The 23,459-nt window shown below is 44.5% G+C and overlaps 1 protein-coding gene across 5 annotated transcripts in view; it reads left to right on the forward strand.

Annotated features, from left to right (window-relative positions):
* Positions 1 to 23,459, forward strand: part of MAD1L1 (mitotic arrest deficient 1 like 1) — a 379,577-nt gene that overhangs the window by 247,936 nt on the left and 108,182 nt on the right. For all 5 annotated transcript variants that reach the window (XM_030002286.2, XM_030002288.2, XM_030002287.2 and 2 more), the window contains one exon: positions 3,712 to 3,919. In XM_030002286.2, coding sequence (XP_029858146.1) covers positions 3,712 to 3,919 — 208 coding nt within the window. The remainder of the gene's footprint in view (positions 1 to 3,711; positions 3,920 to 23,459) is intronic.

Consider the following 23,459-nt stretch of genomic DNA (forward strand, 5'->3'; position numbering starts at 1 on the left):
GAGACTGCATCTTTCCATACTTCTGCTCCCCTCACGTACCGCATCTTCAGGCTTTGTTGTCTGGTTTTGGGGCTTTAGGTGGTAGTTTCTTGTGGGGTTTGTACAGGACCTAGCACGCTGGGATCCCTGTCTCACTTGGTTTCTTTTAGGCATTACTGTAATATAAACCAGCAGCACTAATATTTTAGCTGTAGGGAGAAATGTACTGGTTTGATGTGTGCTGTGTAGAATAAAGAGAAAGCTACTGCCCCTAGCCCAAAAATGTGAGTAGCATAGCAAACATGTTAGTGATTTCCCAGAAATGTTAAATGAGAGGGATTCTGCCACAGCCTTCATATCACAGTGGGTTTTTAAGAGATTCACCTGTCTCAGTGTAGCTTCAGAGTGACGTGTTCAGGAGTGCTGGCGAGCCCTGAAAATAAGGCTAAGTCCTAGTGCTGAGTTTTAGAGCATGATTTTTCAAGGGGGCATGTTATAAAAGGGGAGGATAAATGGGCTGAAAGAGCTGTAAGAGCCAAAGCACTGCAGCTTCGTGGCAGGGCTTTATAGAAAGGCCAGAGAGATGTTTTAAAAGAGTAAATAACCTGCAAAAGAAACAGACTAGCGCAGCATGGGTTAAAGCGGTCCCGGCAGGAAAGTAGCAGCACCCTCCAGGTTTGCATGGCTTTCCTCCACACTGAGATCATTCTGCTGTCTCGTGCCTTTGCGTGAGCGTCTGCAGTGATGGTGCAGTATGAAAGCGCAGGCGATCTCTGCGCTGTGCGCTGGAGCCAGCATGGTGGTGGCAGCCGGGGCGAGGAGGCGTGATCTCCGCCTGACCTTGGCGCTGCAGCTAGCGAGGGAGATGGGGCCAGAGCCGCCCTTCCCAGCTCGTCAGAAATACCGCGGTACTGGGCTGCGCAGGGAGAAGCGGGCTCCGCAGCTCTGATTTTAAGAGCATCCTTTTGCCAGCCAGCATAAACCCCTTTGCAACCTTTGGGGTTGAATCTCTTCCTTTGAAAGGCAAACATGAGAGCGAGGATTGTCCTGACCTGTCTGGAAGAGTCCTGAAATGCAAATAGCACGAGAAGTTAGATAACTGGGTGCAGAAACAGGTTTGTAAATGCCAGTGTGTTGCTGGGGAGCGCTTATCTAATAAGCTGCTGTTACAGCTGTCTTCATGCTTCCTCTGTTCAACAACTCCAAGATGCTGTGTGTGGTCCCAGCCCTTCATTTCTCTTCTAAATTTCTCTTGGCCAAGGCTGTCAGTAGGTTTATTTCTTCTCTTGGTCCTTATGGCCTGTCTGTCAGGTCCAGGCTGTTTGTCTCAACCTCCCCATGGAAATGGGGTCACAAAGCCCGGTTGCTGTGGGGCTGCAGATCAGTGCTGCCCTCCCAGGTGTTTCCATAGGTCTCCTGAGCACCGCGAGGCTTGGGCAGTATAAGAACCTGCATCACCCACCCGGTATGTGGCCGAGGGCTGGAAGACCAGGTACTCTGACTGCGGGGTATGCAAACAGCTAGGAAGGGTACCCAAGGTTTCTGTGCCTCAGTTTCCCTAGTTCTCTGGAGTGAGGTCCTTGGACCAGGGCAGCCCATGTCCTCCTGTGTTAGGTGGTTTCTCCCACCCCCTCTTGGCCTGGGACATACAAATACAGATAAAGATCTCCCTTTGTTTTTAATTTATACTTATCCTGTGAAATAATGACTGTCTCTTCTACCCAGATGGACAGATGTGGTTAAACTGATTTCTCACAAGGAGCACCATATTGGTTTCTCAGAGTAGTTACGAGGAACAACCGTACCCCCTTTTTTTTCCTCTGGGAAACACAGCAGTGAGAGCATCTGCTGGTTTCCAAGTACACTGATGCTTTCCATGCCAGTTGCATTGCAATTCAAGGTTTCCAGTTGCGCAGGTTTAAATTATATTTTTGGTGGTAGATGCAGGAAGGCATTAACCTCGTATTCGTCGGCGCGTGGACCCCATCCTCTCGACCAAAAGCGCTTTTGGACTTCACGTCTTCTCCCAGCTCTAAATTGCGCTTCCCCTTTGCCTGCATAACCGCCGGCATCCTGCCAGCCTCAGCTTTGGCTGCTTCTCCTCCGCGGTGGGGCCCATCTGCCTGGCGTGGCCCTGGGAGCCAGCTGGCAGAGGGGGAGCCAGCCTTGGGGACCGCAGGGGAGCCGTGAGCACCAGAGCGCCTGCGCGTCGCTGCCGGCACCGCCGGACCCCGACACCGCTCACGGGCACCTGCGTCTCTGCGGGTGAGCGCACCTCTTCCAGCTGCCTTCTGCCCAGCTAACGTCTAGAAAGCGAGGGTTTAAAGGAGAATTGCAGTACGGCTCCCGCAAAAGGGCACTCGAACAGCTGCGAGACGTAGCAAGCGTCGCATGTGGACGTAAAAAGTGCCCACCTGGCCTTTACCCATGGTCCGTCCAGCCCAGAACGTCTCTGACCGCGGTGATGGAAGATGCTCTTTTGGGAGAGCCCACAAATTTGGCCGCGCTCCCCCGCACTTTCTGAGGAGCCAGAGATGCTGAAGGATGTGCCCCTGCCCTCCGCTGGCAGGGTCCAGTTACAGAGCTGTTCTCCATGAATTTGTCAAACCCATTTTTGAACCACTGCTGCATCTGCTGCCAGGCTCTGGGGTGGCGAGTTTCGGCAGTTCGCTCCCTGCTGCGAGCAGAGGTGCTTTACAGTATGTGGATGGAGTATTTTCAATAAAAGATGTTTGGGAATGGCGTCTTCTGGGGTCTCTTACCAGCAATGACCAGCAATTCAGGATGAAGTTGCTCAGTCTCTGCTCTGGTTTGCATGAAAAAAGCCCACATAAATTTCTAGCACATCTTTAATGAAAATGAAATGATAAAATTGGGATAATACCTACCTCATGCTGCTCTTGAGGGTTAATTAATGTTTACAAAATCACTTTAGGTCCTGAGATTTAATTGAAGGAAAAATATTACCATATAAAATGCCTTTTTATGCAGGCGCTGCTATAGGGTTTCAGCTGGGCAGAGTGCCGTGGAAGCCAGCATTAGTACATGCTTTACTACTTTTATGGTCGTGAGGCTTCCTGTAGTTTATATGAAAATTGTCCTTCTGAAATCACAAATGTAACATCAGTGTTTTTGTCTCACTTTGAAAGAATATTAATTTGCTATCTTAGGACTTGACTGACTATTTAAACTGCTATAAATACAACTCACCTCTGAGAAAAAAGTACAAAATGAAATATCTGTTCATTTGCTTGGGACGAGCTGATACAACTTGCTAATGACTCCACCATTGGAGTCATATGGATGTTGCTGGCTCGTACGAGTAATAAATTAGGCTAGTACTGGGTGTCCTGCTGTATTTTAAGGGTGTATCTGTGTGTTCATTATAATCTCCTGCTATCAAGAGATTTAAAATACAGCTATAAAACTTCATTTCTGGAATTAAATTTAACTGTGGAGGTGTCAGCCAGGGAGCAAGCTCTGTTGAGTGGGGATTTTTTTTTGTGGTGGTTGGTTTTTTTGTTTGTTTGTTTTGAAAGAGAGAGTAGCAAGAGAAGGAGAAGCAATACTGGGTTTGGCTGACTTCAACTGTTGGAATAAACATTATCGCTGCGTAAGTGTCCCTTTTTCTGCTGTAACATTTTTTGTCTTCACACAAAGAGTGGTACAGGTTGGGTGGACTTGGCGGTTGGATCAGTTACTCAATATGCTTCTGTTGTTTCTGCCACGCAGGGTGACTATGACCCCAGCAGAACCAAAGTTCTTCATTTCAGCATGAATCCAGCGAGCTTGGCCAAGCAGCAGCGCAAGGAGGAGCAGCAGCAACTCCAGGAGGAGTGTGAAAGGCTGAGGGAGCTGGTGAGGGTGCTCGAAGGAGGCGGCTCCATCCCTGGGAATTTGGAAGGAGTTGGGAGTTTTCAGTCACCACAAGAAATTGCAGGTAGGCTGCTGGCTTCTGATCATGAAGATGCACTTACTCATCCGTGCTGCCAGAGGAACTGACTGCAGAAGCAGATGGAGACATTGCAGACAGTGTGCTTGATGGAACGGTTATAAGGCAAATGAAAAAAGCTGGGTTGATGCAGGAGAGAGTGAATGTGTGGTGGCAGTCCTGTGGCAGTTTGGTGCAGAGGGTAGGTGGTAAGGATAAATAATAATAATCCATATCATTTGCTCATGATAAATGAAATACCAATACAACAGCCTTCATAGGCTGGTGCTGCTGATGGAGTAAAAGGAAATATTTCCTTCCTTTCAGAGCTGGTTTAGCCTTTGAGGTAGTACAGACAGTAGGAAATAACTTTCATAGCTGCAGGGAAACAGTTGGTTGAAATCTTTTCAGACCTGGCTTAAAACAAATTAATATTGTTTATCAGTGTATATGTGCCCCATTAATCACAGCTACATTCAATACTCCATGAAAATAGAGCACATCTTTCACCGAGCTAAATACATTTCACTGAATCTGTGGCTCTCCTCCAGTACAGTCTGTCTTCTCTTCACATACCTGAATGAGACTTTCTAGTACAGTAACCCCAAAGTCAACTCCTCCAAACATGCTCTCAGACTCTGTAAATCAAGGTAAGGATATCAATAAAACGTGACCCATCACCTACACTGCGAGGGGACCAGGTAGAGTTGAGTCACGCTGCAGAGCCCAGGAGATCTTACTGCTGTAACTCTCTCACATGTACCTTGCCCTCAAAACATTTTTGTTAGAGAAGAGAAAAATAAAAGAGCTGAAGGTCCATGTGGAGCTAACCTGTTATGTTCCAGCAGCATGTACATGGTCAGTGTCCAGAGGTCAGCATCCTCCCTTGGATGAGGCTAAGAGGGCAGAGCTTTCCTAGAAGGCCATGTGTGCTGGAGACTTGAGACCCACAAAATGGCAGAGTCCTGTTTTAAAGAAAATACACAGAAGAAAATATCTTTCACTGTTATGACACTAGAATTCTCTGAAAGTAGCTTGCTTGTTTTCCCATTGCTCAAACAATAGTACTTTACTACTGCTAAGAATGCGTTTGTTCCGGCATCTCACAGTGGATTATGGTACTATATAGCCTTAAAAATATGATGGTGAGAAGTGTAGATGGGGTGGTTTATAAAGTGAAGAGCTGACTGGATGTTAGAGGTATAATGACAGTTTGTCACTGTTGCTAGTGGATGCTCTAACAAATGCATCAGCATTAAACGCTTCCTGAACATTTAGCGAAGGCTGCCTTTGCCCGTAGGAGCTTCCAGTCTCGGACCCTGGTGAGGCTCGAGCAGTTCTTGGGGATGGTTCTTGCATTGCAATTTGTATTTGAAATGCACTGGTTTTTAAATTACAGCAGACGCTGCTGCCCAATGCCCTTGTCTGTCGTTATGCCCCCGAGTCCCTGGCACATCTAATGCTGCAGATCCACTCGGCTGACAGTGCCCCTCGAGCCCCGGGAGGAGGGTGCCGGTCAGGGGCAGAGAGGATGCAGACGTGAGGTCAACTCTCTGTCTCTGCCGCTGATGAATGAACCTCTGGGGTATCATCTACAGTAATTAGACCATTTCTTCTGGGGGAATGCGTTTCTCATGTATGCCTCCTGTGATTTGTTATTCATAATTATTATTCTGCTGCCTTTCACACAGTTGCTTTTAGCTGTTTGTGAGGTGCTTTTGTGCTGGGATGTTACCAGGTTTGTCTTTAGCTCATAAGGGATGCATTTTTAAAGCTGTTTTCTCTTCTGCCTTTGATTCCGACAGGAAAACAAACAGCTCACTGGGTTTCAGGATGTTTCCAGCCTCTCATATATGTGATGCTTTTTTTCCTTTTGCCCCAGTCCCATGCTACATCATTCTGACTTCTGGTCACCAACTCAAATGGGAGAAAGCATCAGCTGCAGAGCCTAGCATTGTGAGAAATACTTCAGTGTCATTTCTCACAGTCACAGGAGGCCCCTGTAAGTGCATATGGAAGTGGTTCATGTAAACAAAATGGGAAAAAGAGCTGTGAATGAAGGATGGAGGAGCCCTGTGCATGACTGTCTTTAAGACCAGGGCATGTGTATCGTAAGCTAGGTTATATGGAAGGATCTTGGTTTTTCTCTTGTATTTTATGTACTTGCGTGCATCACTGTCGTGCATGGGGAACGTTGCCATAAATAGTCCTAAACCCTCCTTTCTGCTGTGGGAGCGTTCAGCAGTATGGTCGGAGGGTGAAGACGGTGTATATTAGGATGTGCAAAAGATGCTGAGGATGTTATGGCACTGACTGTGCAAGGTTAGCAGGCATATCTGAGCTGGCTTTAAATTAGCCAGATGAATGCCAGATTTGGCCTTCTTGCTGGGGCAGGGCAGAGCTCCTGGTGGGTTAAGGGACAACTCATCAAGCGCGCTGTGCAAGCTGCATCCATTTTTGCGTTGACTCTCTCCTGCTTAACTCACGCAGCATCTGCAGTGTGGATGCAACAGCTGTTCAAGGAGTGGTTTAGCAACACGGATTCGCGTGGCCAGAAAACTTACACTGTCTCCCTCTGGATAAGAAATGGAAGATCCAGCTTTCGCTGTTTTCTTAGGATCTCGACAGCTCTGCTCACAGGAACGGCTGCCATATGCCTTCCATTTTAGTATATTTTCAAGGTGTGAAATGGGGAGCGTGTGGCAGAAACTCCCTCTGCTCTGTTTGTCACTGTGCAATTGGCTGCCTTGGGGAGGGAGGTTTATCGTGCATAATAAGGGAGCAGGTTTCAGTGAGGTTTGTGGAGCTGTTTCTGTACAAAAATAACAAGAATTAGAAATTTTCTTGCACCCCTTTCTGTCAGCTGCAATACCCATATGTCTGTTTATCCATCTCATTTGTATGACACATGCAAAAGGCAAATTCGGTTCTCTGAGCTTTGGAGGTGGGATGTCCCTCATGTCAGAGTCGAATGGGATGAAGCGAGACCGAGGACAGAGTAGGAAAAGTATGGATAAAAGCTGGGAATACAACAAAGGTCATATGTAAGTTTGCATTTTGCCTTTTGACAGATAGAGGTAAATGTAAGATTTTATTGTCCTATTTTGCCATACAACCTGAATGGCTTATTGGCAGAGGTGAGGGATTTGGGTGGCCTCAAGCCAGTCAGGTTTGCTGTGTTCAGCAGGCTTATGTGATCTGCAACAATTACACTTAAGGTTCAAAGAATTATAATTATACCAACCAAAAAAAGGCATTAAGGACAATCATGTTGATGGTTTTGATAATAACGTATTGGCCGTTATTAAGTTCGTTCATTGGACTGGAGTGCAGCATGTTTTTTCTGATCATGGTTCCGACTCCTGGCTAGGTAATAAGGAAATTATTACTGTGGACGTTAAAGCTCATTAAATGTGACTCTATTAAAAATCAAGGTTATGCTGGACTTTAAATCTCTTTGAGCATAACCACTGGAGGCTGCAGCACAACCTGGCAACTTGCCACGTAGTTCAGTGGTCCTTTCCTCTCATTTATGCCGTAATAGTCTCTATTAAAATAGGTACCAGCGCTATTGCAAAGGAGAGGTTTGAACAATGTGAGCTGTAACAACATGCCGTCCTTTTTCAAAGTATAAATTTGCACGCGGTGTTGTGCAGTATTAATGGGGCAGATCTGTTGCAGCCGCATTACGGGAAAGGGCTGTAACTTTATGGGTGTTCTGTTTCTCTCCCGGCGGCTGCCTGGGTCTGGGTTGTGTAAGAGCAGGGTGCACCAAGGTCAGGCTGCCATCTGGGGAGAGGCTCTGAGTCCTCCTGTCTCCGAAACAGGGATGCAGATTGTAACAGCTTTGGAAAGGTGGCATGGGGCATCACTGCCCAGATTTGGAATCTGTTCCAGTTCTGCATTTCTCTTTCCCATGCTCTTCACACCTTCCCCCTGGCCCCCTTCTGTATTTCAGGGTGCATTTTCTGCTTTTTTTCTTCCAGCTCCATAGCTTTTCCTGTTTTTTTCTGCTTCTCTCCAGGCCATTTCTGTTTAGATCTTCCTTTTTTTGTCTCATGTGGTCCTGGTGGACCTCTTGATTTTTCTTCTCTGGCACTGCTAGAGATAGAGTTCGGTCTCTTTGTTGCAAGCAAATAGGTAGGTGGCAGCTAATGGGGAGCTGACAGAAGTAATGACTTGTGTATTGTAGCAAAGCATAGGTAGAAATGAGAATGCTTCAGGTGCTAATGATTTTCATTTGTGTTCTCATTTTAAAAGTAGTGTATTTGAAGGTAGGAGTGGATGACTCGTGGAAGCTGGTTCCTGACTAAAAAATACAGTAATGCGAATTTTCCATGAGCTCTTATGATTTATTGCTATCCCATAGGTACAGTGGAACGTTCCCTTCTTTCATGCAGCCTCTCCTATGAGAAGGAGGAAAAGTGCTTTTAATATTCTTTCTGTTGAGAGACGGGCTGGCACCCCTGCCAGGAAGGAGGATGGGGAAATCAACTCTGATTTCAACCATCTGTGGAGAATTTTGGAAGTGAACTATTTTCCTGAACATAATCCCACCAAAAAGGAAAGCTATTCATCCGTCTCAATGGTTTCAGTGTCCTTTTTCCCCTTGTTAGGGAAAAGTAGGAAAAGGGGGTGCTTGATGAAGGACTGGGGAATCTCACTCTAAGGCAGGTGTTTGACCCTAACGGAGATGCTACATCTGGTGTTCAGCAGAGGCTGTCTCCAGCATCACTGCCATGTCAGGGCCTTGTAAAAATGTAATTAATTGGAATTAAATTGGGTAATGAATTAATATTAAAATAATCTAATCTTGTTGAAGTGACAAGCCAGAGATGGTAAAATTTGTCACTGTCCCAGCATGCTTGTGCTTCTGATGAATGTGTTTCTGAGTACAGAAGGCAACAAAAAAGGAGCAGATGGAATTTAGAAGTTGCCATTCTCCATCCACAGTTGGCTGAGCTGTTGGTGCTTGGAAGCCTTGGTGCTTCCTACCATCTGTGTATAGGAAATCCACACATCGTGAGGGCTGCACCTGCAAATGAAACCTGAGCCCACCTGATGAAGGATTTTCCTTTGACCTTAGTTGTTGGGTGCACACGTGCAGGCACAGCATCCGTATCTCACTTTGTGCGGATGGCTCCCAGCATCTCGCTGGTCAAACAAGGTTGGGCCAGGTGAGTGCATAGAGGGCAGCTCTTCTTAGGTCATGTAATGCCTCTTCCTAATGCAGAGGAAGGATTCATTAGGTGACACTTCTCTCGATGATGTTTAACATGCCAGTTCCCCTTCAGTTTGTACTGAAGGAATTGCCTTCTTTCTAAAGAGACGCAAAGTTGAGGTCCGGGGCATTTGCTGTCTTCAAATGTTAAGGGACATTTGGTAAGAGCAGGATGTTAGCCTTTGTGCCCTGTCTGTATTTCAATAAAGTAATTGCTTTCTGCATATCCCAATTTCTTCTGAAGTTTATAAAGAGGTTGTCTTTGCCTCTGGTGTTTTGCTGTGCACTGATGAAGTTCTGTCCTCTTTCACTCCAGAGATGGCCACATGTTCTTGATGGGGGAAGAAATAATTCCCTACTGCTACCTGCATCAGAAATGTTGCATAGCTATAATGTGCAAAACACAAATGATATGGAAAGTAGCACACAGGATGAGTGTTATTAGCAACAGTCCTTGGGAGCTGCTTTGCCTGACCCACTCAGAGCCTGCCTGCCTTCCCATGCTGACTCTGCAGCTGAAGAGCAGTGCCTCCTTGGGGCAATCCCCTCCCCTCTCAGCTAGTTATTATCATTATTGTTTTTATGGTGCTAGTTTCTCTACTGAAAGACATTTAGACCAGTCTGGGATCTGAATAGTATATTAAGACTGGGAATAAGCTGGTAGTTTAAATACAGCTTACTTTGATTTCCTTCCTTATCATCCATATCCCTTTGTCCCAGCCCAGCACTATAGGTAACGAGGTGGGGCTGCTAAATATACCTGTTTTCCTAAAAGACTATAGCCAAGTTGGGACCTCCTGTACTTCAAGATTGACAGTGTTACAGTAGTTTGTAGGCAGAGTCTATAAAACCCTTTTACATTACAATGGTGTCAATAGATTTGGGCAGCCCAGCCACAAGGGAGGAATACCTTGAAGCCTTCATGTGTCCTGATTCAGCAACAGTGTGGCCTTTGATGGTAAATGCTCTGCACTACTGAAGTCAGTGCAGGTGCCTATGAAGAACCAAGTTTTCTGGCATGAATGAAAGTATAGTACCTCAAGAGGGCTGAAAGAAATGTTCCCAGGTTAAGAAAAAGTTGCTTTTATCATATACAGCATTTGTCATCCAGATAGATTCCCAAGGTTTTTTGGAGATAACACAGATATGAAGTCATGCAGCACTGAATATATTCAAAACAGTGTGCTCTGCCTATGGCAGCATGCCATGAGTCTGTTAAACAACCAGAGAGAATTGCCCCCGAGCACGACTTAATCTGTGTGCTGCGAACAGCCGGGACACGAGCGGGCAGACAGGGGTTGCTGACCGAACAAACCCCCGAGGATGGCTGAAGCCTGCCGCTTCTTGTGAAACTGTGATGGGAGGTGCCAGTGAGACACTGCTGGGACTTTCAGACTCCGTCTGCTGTCCAGGGAGCCGGAGGTTTGTAATAAATCCTGTGCTGTAGTTCTGTTGTAGCTACTGAATGTGTAAAACTTGGTGTCAGTCAAAGGTTACTACCCAGACTGTACTTAGCCTTCACAAAGAGCAAAAGAGCTACAGGATTTCTTCCTGGCCCCTCTTTTCCACCCAATTCACGTGTGGAGTTCCTGGAGGCCTCAGTCTTTCTGCTTTTGTAAGAGGCAGCCTGTGAACCTGCATAATGCCTCCATACAGCTCCAGTGATTCTTAGAAGGGCTTGGTTTTTTAAAACATCTCCTACCCTCTTGCTAGGCACTGTGTAGAAGTTGATTACAAAATATTTAGTAGAAGTTGAAGCCTCGCTCCAGAGAATATAAAGCCACCTTACCAAGAAGGAAATAGTAAAATAAGTTGGGAGGGAGAAGGAAATAGAAAAGAAAATTAAAAAGTACATGTGATGAGGGTGACCAAATTTAAACACTGAACTATGAGAACATCTGCGATGGTTTCTGTAGCATTATGAGGAAGGAGGCTTCCAAGGGAAGGGTCTCTGGGCTTAGGGATCCTGCCTTGAACCTGGGTGTAATCGAAATGAGTAGAACTGTAAGAAAATACTGCTAGGGAGAAGGCTGCTTGTTTCCTAGGCAGATATGTTTTCCTTACTCAGTACTGATGCAATAAAGTCGTGGTGTTACATCTGAGAAGGAAGAGAACACCTTTGCTGAAGTCGATGGGAAGGTTAGAGGTAGCTAATGTCATTACAGATAGGCAGGTAGCAAGGTTAGAGGTAACTTCTGGGACCAGATAAATCAAGAGAAAATGTGTGGAGAAACCTGGGCTGACAGGGAGTATTCTGTCTCCTCCTGGCTTACTCTGTATGTGGCTTTGGAGGAGAACCAGTGATAGAAACAATATTTTTAAGCCTGCTGACTTGGGTTTCTAGTTCCCAGTCCATCAATAGCTGAGAGAAACATGAAGTGACCATGAGGAGGAATTCTTCTCACCACCAGAAGTAGCCCCCAGAAGTAGCTGTGCTCCTTCATTTATAACCAGGGGAAGTTCAGAGCCTTTGCAAGGAGAGAAGTCAATGAGCAGTGGAAGGACCCCAAAACTCTCTCTCCCATGTTTTAACCCCTTCCCCCCCCCCCAAATCCCTATAAAACACCATCAAATTTGTACCGTATGGAAACTGCCACGTTGCAGATAGCACCCTTCATAGCCGTAGTTCTTCTACATCCCTCTGGTTCTTCTATATCCCGCTGTGCTGATGGTTTCTTTATCAACCCTAGACAAGCCAACAGGCTGTTGAGATTTACGGGTCTTGGTAAACTTTGGCAGTTGTGTTTTCCTGCTCGAGTATTTGAGTCAAGCGCTCGTTATTTGGTTGTTGCCTTCTTGGTGGCTATGTAGCAGTCAGGATGCTCCCGCTAGATCTCTCCAGTCCAGCATTTCTCCTCGAGGGAAGGAAATGCAGTATTATCTGCAGCTGCCCTTTGGATCCTGCAGGGTTGTGATATGAGCTGCCTCTTACAGCAGTTTGCATCACAGAGCAGCTTTTGATTAGGAACGATGTGCCATAAGGCCTCTGGATGTACACAATTGAAAATGCTCTTTCATTCATCAGCAGGATTGAGAAGAAAGGCTTGTGCTGATGTCTCAAATTCAGGCCGACACTATTTCCCTGACATTAGAAAAACCAGCCTGCCAGCATGGCAGAGCGCTCAGGCAGGGGAGAGCCTCAGATCTTTGCTCTGCATCTTGTCAATGTATTGTTTCTCCTGGAAATTAAAGCTTGATGCCTTTGTGAGCAGTAGAGAGTAGTGGAAATCTAGTCGAGGAACTTTGCAAGGGGTGTTGAGGTTATCGGGAACGTCTTGAAAAGCTTGTGCTGGCAAGGTGAATGTCCCCTTGGTTGGGGATGTTTATTAGATTCAGGAAAGATGTCAGGAATGGGAAAATACTGAACTTAGTTACACTTTCCCTCTCGATACTATCCAAGACAGCAGTACTCTTGTTATGGCAGGTTCATAACGGGGAAAAAAATTACTGAACTTGCTTTTTTTCTCTGGAGTCCTCATTTCAATTTCCAGGTAAGTATACGTGGCCAGGAGCTGAAATCTGACTGTCTTCACAGAATAAATAGGGACTCCTTAACAGTGAATCCCAAATGAGGTGGGGTGAATGTGTAGAGACTGAGAAATAAAGTATCTCTACTTGTTCCACATTTTAAAGGGCAAACACGTGCAACTAAAATTCAGAAGCTGAAAGGTAACTTTTTGCATGGGCTGTTTTTCTGGTTTACCTACGTGTCTCTCTGTGGGAAGCTGTTTTTTCTGGGAAATACTGTTTTCCAGTTGTGTTCCAAATTTTTCCTTTCACTTACTCTGATTATTTAGGGGCTGTAAATGAAGTAAAATAAGGCTGTTTCAATATTCTAGAGCAGCGGCTGTATTTAAGAAGTTTATATTTGATGAGTAAGTTGATGACATTGCATTATGTGAATTTGATGTGCAAACTTGTCACTAAAGTGTAAACATAGTGACAGCAGGACCAGCAATTCCCAGCCTAATCAAGTAAGCCGAGTAACACATTCTTTGAGCTATAGAGTAATAGAGACTGATTTACATATTAAAATGAGAGAAGCTACACAGATCCAACAATTAAGTTGATATTTTAATTGCATAAAAGTCAGGAGATTCAAAGTTATGTTTCCTGCATCAGTTCATTTGTCACCCACATGTATTTGTAGTATTTTCAATGACTTTATTTGGTATGAAACTAATGTGGATTAAAATACATGAAATGTTAGCCATGGAAGAAAGGAGAGCTTTGGATTTGCTGGGTTAGAAATCAGATTAAAAGGTTTGAGAATTTCTTGGTCTGTTTAAAAACAGTACAAACAAATTCCAGGTAATTTCTTTCTTAATATTCTAGTAGACATGTTGGGAGGGAAGGAGAGGGAGCTATATTCAAATGCAATGGAAAAAATTCCTGTTGATCTCAATAGACCTTGAATTATATCCTTAACTTCTTATTTTCTTTTTAAGGAATAAGCTTTATTGAATTGCAAATTCACACAAATGCACTAGTACCACTAAGAATTACATCAATATATGGATTCTGTCCTTGGTGTTTATGCTGGTTCACAGTACTGATCTTGCATTCAGATAAGCATGCACGTATACAGCTACCCTTATCTCCCCATGCTGATGTTCTGATATATGAATGCTTGTTCCCTGCGCTCACAAAAAGCTATTCACATGCCAAGTCTGACGATTTTTTTATAATCCTTCTTTGAATTAGACTACAAAAAGAATGTGTTTGAAAAGGTTAACTAATGGATACACTTTTCTTCCTGATGAGGAAAAGAAAAATGGTGAAGTTCTGAAAAATGGTCAAGCAGAATTTTGATCAGACTTCTCTAATCAAATACATTCTAGGCGGTGAGCAAGTAGGAGAAATGTTAATCCATAGCAGATTTATTTGGAATGGAGAACATTTATTTGGAAAGCAATCAGTGCATAAAAGCAGACACTTGTAATTACTTTGCCAGCTTAATCATGGCACTGACATCAGTACCATGATGTGATAACGTTGTGATAGCCTTTTGAATGTGGTGCTGACATAAGAATGTCAAGAGGAAGGGAGAGAAGCCTCTCTTAGTATCTTCACACCTATTGACCTGGTTTGCTAACATCCAGGTATTCTGGGCAACTTGTCCAGTGGCTACTGATCCCACGGTGTCCTAAACAAAAAGGCATAAGAGCCTCTCAGCTCGTTTGGAAAAAAACCAGCACCTTGCAGTCCCCTTGGGAATCCACCAGTGGACTGTACAGCAGCCGGAGCGCTGCTGTGATGAGCTCCCGGCATGGCACAGATCAGTAAGTAGATGGCAGCATTCTGCACGGTGCTGGCTTTGGTGCTGTCGCCTCACGCTTCTGGTGTGATTTTGTGCCAAGGAGGCGAAGGCATGGGGTTAAATCATAGCAAGTCTTAAAACTCAGGGGAAGGTCGTGCTGGTCCATCAGGGATTTCTGAGCACCTGGGAGCAATCCATTAGACTAAACTTAAAGCTACCTGGTGTGGTTTATGTAGTCACAGCAGCTGATGCAGTCTTCACTCGCTATTTCAGTGTTTCCACATTTTCTCCATTTCAGTGCCAGGTTATCTGGCATGATCTCCAGTTAGAGAGCAGTAAGTCAATTGAGCCTCTATTAGGGAACAGCATATTCATTCTTATATACAACCAGCTCCAGCTCGATGGATGAAAATCAGACAGATGAAAAGCTGGTTGAAATCAGATTCACGAATTGCCTTTTCACTCTCTGGCTGTCTAAGTGTGTTTCTGGCTGTATTGAATAGAAGAGTCTTGATGCATCCTGTTGGAGTACTGTAGCATGGTGGGTTATTGGGTAGGTATGCAACTTTGTAAAGTTACCTTCTGCGATGATCAGATACCATCATAGGTGTGCAGAAGAAGTATTTAAGTTAAATAGATCAGAGACTTCCATAAGGAAGGGCCGGAGGCAGTGGCAGTATCCACCTTTGCTAGAGACTGCAGATGTGTCATCAAAAATCTCGCCGCTAGTGGCATCAAAGGCGATGCGCAGATCTGAAAGATTCAGCAAAGGTTTTCTGAATAGGCCGATAATGACAACGGCGTGTGATTCCCCTTTTAGACTGCCATATTGCAATGACTTCCCTGAAATGAGGCAGAATTTAGGTGAGGGGAAATTTCCATCTTGTTTTACAAAATGGGTAAAAATAAATCCTAAGTTAGAACTGGTGATGTTAGATCTGCGTAAGACTCGTGGGCTACTCCTGGTCAGGTTGTTTCCATGATAATGTCCCTTTCTCGGTACGTGGGCAGTGTGCTGAGGCGTTCACAAGCTCCCCGCAGAATGTATTTGGACTTCCATGGTGCCACAAGGAGTAGTGGAGATTACTCTCTGCTTCCATTTCAAAGCAATTCTTTCTACTATAGGATCCTTCACATTATACAGCCTGAAAAACCCACAGAAAAGAGGAAGGGAGCATTACCCTGTGCTTGTGTTCTGGAGTCCCTAGGAAGTTTTTGGTGAAATGAAAAATTTTAAGCATGTATGCAAAGTCTTCATCTGCAAGGTGATGTCCTAAGCCAAATGGAGAGGATGCTTGCAGGACTTGGGAACAGATTTAAAGCTAATGGCATCTTAGTTACACCTCAGGTAGCTCTGAGTCCTAGGCTGCTAACCCCAACAGTTAGAAGTAAATAAAGATAAAAATTAGAACTATGCGTATCCCACTTATTGCAGCATGTTAAACACTGCTGTTCTCCTCTGTCAAAGGTGGCGTGAGCCAGGCTGTTCCATAAAACCAGGGCAAATGAGCAATTAGCAAGAGGTACAGAAATAGTGTTTAGGAAGGTATAAAGTTGCTCTGAGAGCTAGGAAATGTTTCTCCTTGTTTTGCTCATGGTTTAGAGTGAGAATGTGAGACACTTAACAAAAGCTGACTAATTCTTTGTTTTTTCCCTTTAATGATCAGAATTCAGGGGAGGGCTGGCTGTGACAGGTAGGAGAAAGCATTGCCATGAAAGTGAAGCTCTTTTTAATTAGAAAGTCCCTTGGATGATTTACTTTCTAGTGGTTTGAGTGCTGGCCGGTTTGAATGTGTCAGCAATACTGACCGGCACGATGCAGTCTTGTCAGCGTAGGTTCTGTTTTGCTCTTCAGACATCAGGAGGTGAAGCCTGTTCCAACAAGGAGAGTCTGTGATGAGGGAAATTATAACTGCAGCCAGCCGTGCTAGCGACTTCACCATCTGCTGTGAAGTCTCTGCCTTGAATGCCGGCACTTGTGGTAGCAGGCATAATGATGATAATATTTTCCACTTCTGTAGCACCCTCTGTCCAAAGGTCTCTGAGTATGCTAGAGATACTAATTAAGACTCGCAGCACCCATGGGAGGTGGGCATGAGTCTCCACGCTAGCTTTTCTTGCTTGCAGAGTCTAAAGAGATTGTGGCACTAATCTTTGGGCAGCAATTCCTTCCGTCAGGCAGCTCTGGAAGAACTAAAAACCTCTCATACTGTTGTTAGTTTAAATCAGAGCTGTATTAGAGGGGCAGTCTGACTTGCGTTAACTTGCTGGAGTATAAGGCAGGGGCTGAGCTTCATGCTCTTAAGTGGGCTTGTTGGGGGAGCAGCAGAAACTGGGTCTACCGTAGCTGTTTCAGAGTTTCTTACAGTGTAAGTCTTGGAGTAGGTCTTTTAGCTCGAGTCCAGTCCTTAATATGTGGCCTTCTGAGGAAACTGGACTCTTAAGATCAGATTGCAGTGCTCTACATGTAAAAAAATCATAGAATCATAGAATAGTCTGGGTTGGAAGGGACCTTTAAAGGTTATCTAGTCCACCCCTCCTGCAATGAGCAGGGACATCCTCAACTCGATCAGGTTGCTCACAGCCCCGTCCAACCTGACCTTGAATGTTTCCAGGGATGGGGCATCGACCACCTCTCTGGGCAACCTGTGCCAGTGTTTCACCACCCTCATTGTAAAAAATGTCTTCCTTATATCTAGTCTGAATCTACCCTCTTTTAGTTTAAAACCATTACCCCTTGTCCTATTGCAATAGGCCCTACTAAAAAGTTTGTCCCCTTCTTTCTTATAGGCGCCCTTTAAGTATTGAAAGGCTGCAATAAGGTCTTCTGGGAGCCTTGTCTTCTCTAGGCTGAACAACCCCAGCACTCTCAGCCTTGCCTCATAGTAGAGGTGTTCCATCCCTCTGATGGTCTTTGTGGCCCTCCTCTGGACCTGCTCCAACAGGTCCATGTCTTTCCTTGTGCTGAGGACCCCAGAGCTGAACGCAGAACTGCAGGTGGGGTCTCACCAGAGCGGAGCAGGGGGGCAGAATCCCCTCCCTCGACCTCCTGGTCATGATTCTTGTGATGCAGCCCAGGATACAGTTGGCTATCTGGGCTGTGAGCGCTCATTGCCAGCTTTTCATCCACCAGTATCCCCAAGTCCTTCTCTGCAGGGCTGCTCTCAATCCCTTCATCTCCCAGCCAATATTGATACCAGGGGTTGCCCCGACCCATGTGCAGGACCTTGCACTTGGCCTTGTTGAACCTCATGAGGTTCACATGGGCCCACTTCTTGAGCTTGCCTTAAATACAGCCAGGATTTAAGTCCCCAGCAGATGTGTTCCCTTATCAGACTTTCTGTACGTGAAATCATTGCTTGTTTCCTCCAAGCAGTGGGTTGAAGCGCATGTGTATAGCAATCCACAGTGAGCTTTGTATCAGCAATGTTGGAGACTGCCTGAAAATGCCTACAAATAACACAGATTCCCCCTGGCTGAATGCATGTTCTGTAGTGATGTCTAGAGTTCTGGATGCTTTTTTTTGTCCAAAGGGCTTTTTTTTTTTAATACAGCTTTATTTTATATAACTCCATCTTTCTTGTAGAAGGCTAACAGGAAAGCTTTTCCATAATCTGCATTTCCATAGTCTGCAGGAAATGGATGAGTAACATTGTGTGGACCATCGGGAAGGAGTAAGTGCATAAGAAAGGGAGAAATCTTTAATGCATGGTCCCAACACTCATGCTCCTGGATTCAAAAGTATGTTCCCATGAAGATCCATTTAACACGCTTTTCAATTGGGTAGAGTTGTGACAGTGAAGCTCTTCCTTCCCCAGAGTGCAAGGTGTAAAATAAAACCTGTTGGTTAAGATCAAAGATACACCTACTATCCGCCATCTTTAAGAGGAAAAACACTGTTGTCAAGTATCATTATATGGTGTGTAAGTGTATTTGAGGCTATTAAAGACAGTTATCCTCAGAGAGTTATACATAACAGGTTAAAATGGGGGAGGGTGGGGGAACAAACCCTTGCTGTGTTTAATTATTGCTGGGTGCTGCACACACTTTTCTCCGTTATTTACTTAATCTTAAATGCCAGATGCTAAAGGGCACCAGCATCAATTAACTGCTTAATTAGACTTGCAAAGAAATCATGTAATTTAGTTATAGGCAAATAAAAAAAAGAAAAAAACACACAGAACAGAAGCTCAGGGCTCTCTTTGCAATCATTTTTAAAGCTCCCTGCATAACATTGTTTGCTTTCATCGCTTGCTGGAAACTCTTTGGAGCGCTCTCTGTGCCGCTTGTCCCATTGGGAGGCAAGCGGCTGAATGCAACATCACTTGTTCATTGCCATTCTGAGTGGATTTAGCCACAGCTTGCTTTGTTGCTGTCCAAATTCTTTTAATAGAGGTTTGGATCAGATGCCCTTTGCGAGGACTTGCGTGGTGCCTCATCCTGCTGATCCGCAGGAGAACCTGGCCTTCGCCCTCTCTTTGTGATCTGCGTTCCCTTCGGCGCTTGCTCTGGGTGCCTCGTCTGGTGAAGACCATGCGCTGTCCCCTGCTTCTGCTAGGAAGACTTTTGTGATGAACACATTTTTGTATTTTGCAGTGTATTTTAGAGTTTTAGCATGCAGCCAACAAAGCACCTTATCTTTAGCAAAAAGAGCCCTGGCTTCCCTCACTACAAAATAATAGGAAGCAAGATGCTTTTATTCCATTAGTACCCACTCATAGGAATAACAGTGTTCACAGGAGTGGAGTGCATTCATTTTTGTTTCATCAAGGCCTACAAGTCTGTCTGAATCTATCTTGCAAATTGCCTTAACAGAGTAATGATCAATGCCTCGTGGTTGTGTATCCACAAAGTTTTTCTTCCGTATAGGTGCTGCTGCCTTTCTGACTCTGTTACCACTATTCTCACTTCGGTGTCGGCAGCATTGTCATTTAAGTGCCTTTGCAGCATCCCGTGTGTTACAACTTTTGTTTCTTCTTAGTGCCTAGATGTTGGAAGCTGCTGACGTATTTTTTTCTCAGATGTCCTGAAACCTTTCAGAAAACAAGGTGGTGTTCAGTTTCTCAGGGCACAGTTCTCCCTCTCTGCCTATGCTATCTCAACGCTGTTCTTTTCCTTTCTGAAAATACAACCTAGCCCTTACAGAGTTCTTTATTTCTTCAAAGCACTGTATAAACATTATCTAATTAAGTATATATAACATGCCCTAAAGTATGTTAAGGGAAAACTGCAGCACAGCATTGAAGTTTCCAGTCACTTGATCCAGTGTAAAATCTGATTGAATCACTAATTATTTTTCCAAAATGCTGTGCCTAATGGCATGTATCAAGACAGGAAAATCAGAGCTGCAGCCAGAAGCATTGGGAGCTGCCACCACCGAGAGAGGGGCAGTCAGGTAAGTTCTGTGTTAGCTCTAGGATTGGTTTGGATATGCACACTAAGCTCACAAACAACACAACAAAAAAAACAGAGGAGCTGCAGCATTCGGGTCTTTCCTGTTTTGATATATATAATCAGCTCTACATTTCCTGTTGAAATGTTCATTAAAATTGCAGCCCCTGTGATTATGCAGCTGTCTAATTCAAATCAATGGGGCTCCTGAAACAATTTCAGATATTTTTAAATACTGCTGTAGAACTTCCTTGTTTACAATGTTATGATTAAGTGACTTTTTTTCTAAGTCATCTAAAGCATTAATAAAAATCTCTTCAGCTTTTCTCTAATGTTTTTTACTCTGAGTGGCTGCAAATAATGCAAACCTTGCTTTATGGCTTTATCTTTTACTTCTTAGTGCAGCATGTCTATTTGTATTGATAACTAAATCAGAAGCCCAATTACACAAGTTCTTTATAATTCCTAGTAAGCCATAATTGACTTCTTTTGTTTTGGAATCCTAATACAAATAAATAAAATTAATAGAGCAGCAGAATAAATAGCACTGAGAGTACAACAGCCATGCCTTGCTTCCAGCTCACTAACTTTTGGAAGCAACTGTTGATAATGTCTATCAACTGAAATACTTTGATGTTATAACTGACACCTGACTGTCCAGAAGAAAGATTATAATGTCCAAAGGGTCAAGATACTTCAATAGGTCTCATGCTGAAAGGGAGGTCATTTTAGTTTTACTGGAAAGATGCTTTCAAGGTAATTTCAGCTCTTCTGCTTTGGAATGCTTCAGAGCAATGCCAGGGTTCTTGTAAGTTTGTTTTAATGACTGTGGGTTTATTAACTTTTCAATTTTTTAATAACTCCAATCCCTTTTACTGTTTCAGAAGCCTTGGCACAATTCTGATGTGTTTAAGTTGCAAGCATTACGGGAAAATACCTAAATCAAAACATTGTGGGAGAGAGACTGCATGAACGAGCAGATGTTTACAGTCTCCGACTTCTGTGGTTGAGGAAAAAGCAAACACATTTCTATAAAAACTCAATGTGGTAAAAGCATTTTAGTTGCCTGTAGTTTTGTGCTTCACCTGCCTGTGAAGGTATTTCTTTAGTCTTCTTTTGCTTTTATTACCTCGCCCCAGCTGTACTTATTAACTCCCTTGTTTAACTCCACTTGTTTATGGTCCCACCGGGGTGCCAGGAGCAGGGGAAGAGGCAGATCTGGCACAGCTCAGAGCTGGCTCTCGTGGCCGCTTGATCCCTCGTTGAGCCCATCTGCTCGAGCTGGTGCTGCTAGGTCAAGCAGCGGGGTGGCCAGATGTGAACGACTGCCGATGTTTTAGTACCGCGGTGTAGTTGAGCGCAGATGCTCTGCTAACAACCTGCCAGTGCTGCTGTCACTGTTACAGCAACACCCCCGTTCACAAAAGGAATGGTGAAATCGTGGAAACTGTGCAGGTCAAAGTTGGTCAATGCTGACTGGCGATTGGTAACTGTATCATTACTGGGTTTAGAAGTAGATGAAGATTTTAAATGAACTCTTGTTCTTTGGTGCTGAAGAAGTAGGATGCAGACTGTAGGACAGAGAAGTGAGTATTGTTATTTAGATATCATCCTTTGTGTCCTCTTGGTATTCAGGACTTGTGCACCTATTGAAAGTTGGAGGTAAAAGCTTTGGATGCTGACATGGGAAGGGAATGAGAGGGAAGAGGAAAGGAAAGACCGAAGTTTTTTTCTTATTTTAACAGAGAATAAATAGATTGAATGTGATCTGGCCACTGCACCTTAATGGGTAATCCCCACTCTGAGCCTCAGATGAAAAGAAAAAATCTATAAGGCTAGGGATAATGCAATAGGATTTTTGCAGACTTTTCTCAGATGTAAAGTGAGCTACGGAATAGCCCAGCCTTTAGTGATAACTTTTTCTTTGAGCACAGAGCTAATTCATCGATTTAGCCTAGTTGGGTAAATCTATTTTTCATTGCTTGCATATCCCACGCACAGAGACCTTTTGTGCACACCATTTTTCCCTTTCCTCACTTGTCCCTCAACATATATTTTTCCTAAACCTCTGGCTGACCTGTCCCAGCAGTGCCGTTCATGCCAGCAGCACGGTCTCCGTGGCACTTGGTGTCATTGACCCCAGTGGGAAGAGTTCACAGCAGCAGAGAGGGAAATCTTCTCTAAACCTAAAACTGAAATGAAGCCTTCTCGTGGAAGACTGCAATGCAAGAGAGCAGATTTCTCTGTGCGCTTGCTCCCTGGGTGTGGATCGTTGGAGACCAAGAGTCAAGGTTACCTATATGCTACGCTCTTTTTCTATACCAAAATACTCTCTTTGGTGACTAAGCACTGTGGATCTTGGTTTCTTGACTGATCTAATTTCAAACAGGCTAGGTCCTGCACCAAGGCAGTGTTTCATTCAGAGCTCTCAGGAATTAGAGGGATGGAAGAGTTCAAGCAATGCCAAGGAATAAGAGGATCTTCCAAACAAACAGGGCAGGAAGGAGGGATCTAGAGGCTGTATAGGGGGAATGCAGGCTGCAGTTGAAAAAGAAAAACGGTGATATTCTGGGGTAGGCTATTCTTCGAGCCTGCTACAGCAGTTGGTGTCAGCAGGGCTTGCTGCAATAAGCATGTCAGCCTCTCGGGATTCCCAAAGTGCTCTGTAAACTTCGCAGCAATAGGAAATATGCACAGGGATTGCTTCATCCATCACTAAAATGCATCCACAGCTAGCGTGAAATATAGTAGCCGCTTAGTGCCACACAGGAACCATCCTTATGGCAGAAAGTGAGAAGTGTCTTTTTGACTTGAAAGTGGAGGAGGCAGAATGCAGTTAAGCGAATGGCATTTGTACAGGACACAAGGGCTGATACCACAGTCCTGGTTCATGTTCTTATCGCCAAATAAAAATGCTCTGCCAGGAAAATGCTTTGCCTCTTCTGTAACGGTCCAGGTCTAAGTTTCTTATCTTCTCTGAAAAACGGTATGTCCACAGCACAGCATGCTCCCTGCCATAACCTTTAGTTCATTACTGATTCAGAGAGTGAGTGCCAGCTATTGAATCAGAGGGTTGGGACCAAGCTAAAGGTCAGGGTTGTGTCTACGTACATAGAAGCAAGCGTAACCTCTTCTTTCCGAAAGCGCTAATATGTGGAGATGTAAAAGTTCGTATCTGTGACTTCTGCGGCTCTCGTGTCAGGGTTGTGAAGCAAACAGACAGGTAGGAAAAGACAGTTTCCCAGCTGGGGAGAATCACATCAAGGGACTGATAGAGTTTAGGAGATAGTGGGCACAGGCATACAGCCATTGTTATTCTCCAGGGTGGAAAAAAATATGTTTCTGCCAGCAAGAGCAGACAATACCTGGGAGCAATTTGAAAAGCCAGGCTAACTCCCATAGCTTGCTGGCCTCCAAGATAACGCTTTTACCTGTGTCCTGTATCCCACTGCAAAGATTTCCTGCTGCTGTTTTTTCCAGCTCATGCTTACTTTCCACAGTCTTTGTGCCTCCAGCAGCTTTTGAGCTAACTTTGCACTTCTTTAAACTTTTTTTTGCCTTTTGTAGTTTGACTTGTGTGATAGAGGACTGTGCCTTGCATCTGTAGGGAAAGACAGTCTCTCCTTCAAGACATGCATGGACTTGTATACCTCTGCTGCATGTTAAATTGATGGATT

This window comes from Aquila chrysaetos, chromosome 25 (assembly GCF_900496995.4).
Source record: "Aquila chrysaetos chrysaetos chromosome 25, bAquChr1.4, whole genome shotgun sequence".
NCBI lineage: Eukaryota > Metazoa > Chordata > Aves > Accipitriformes > Accipitridae > Aquila > Aquila chrysaetos.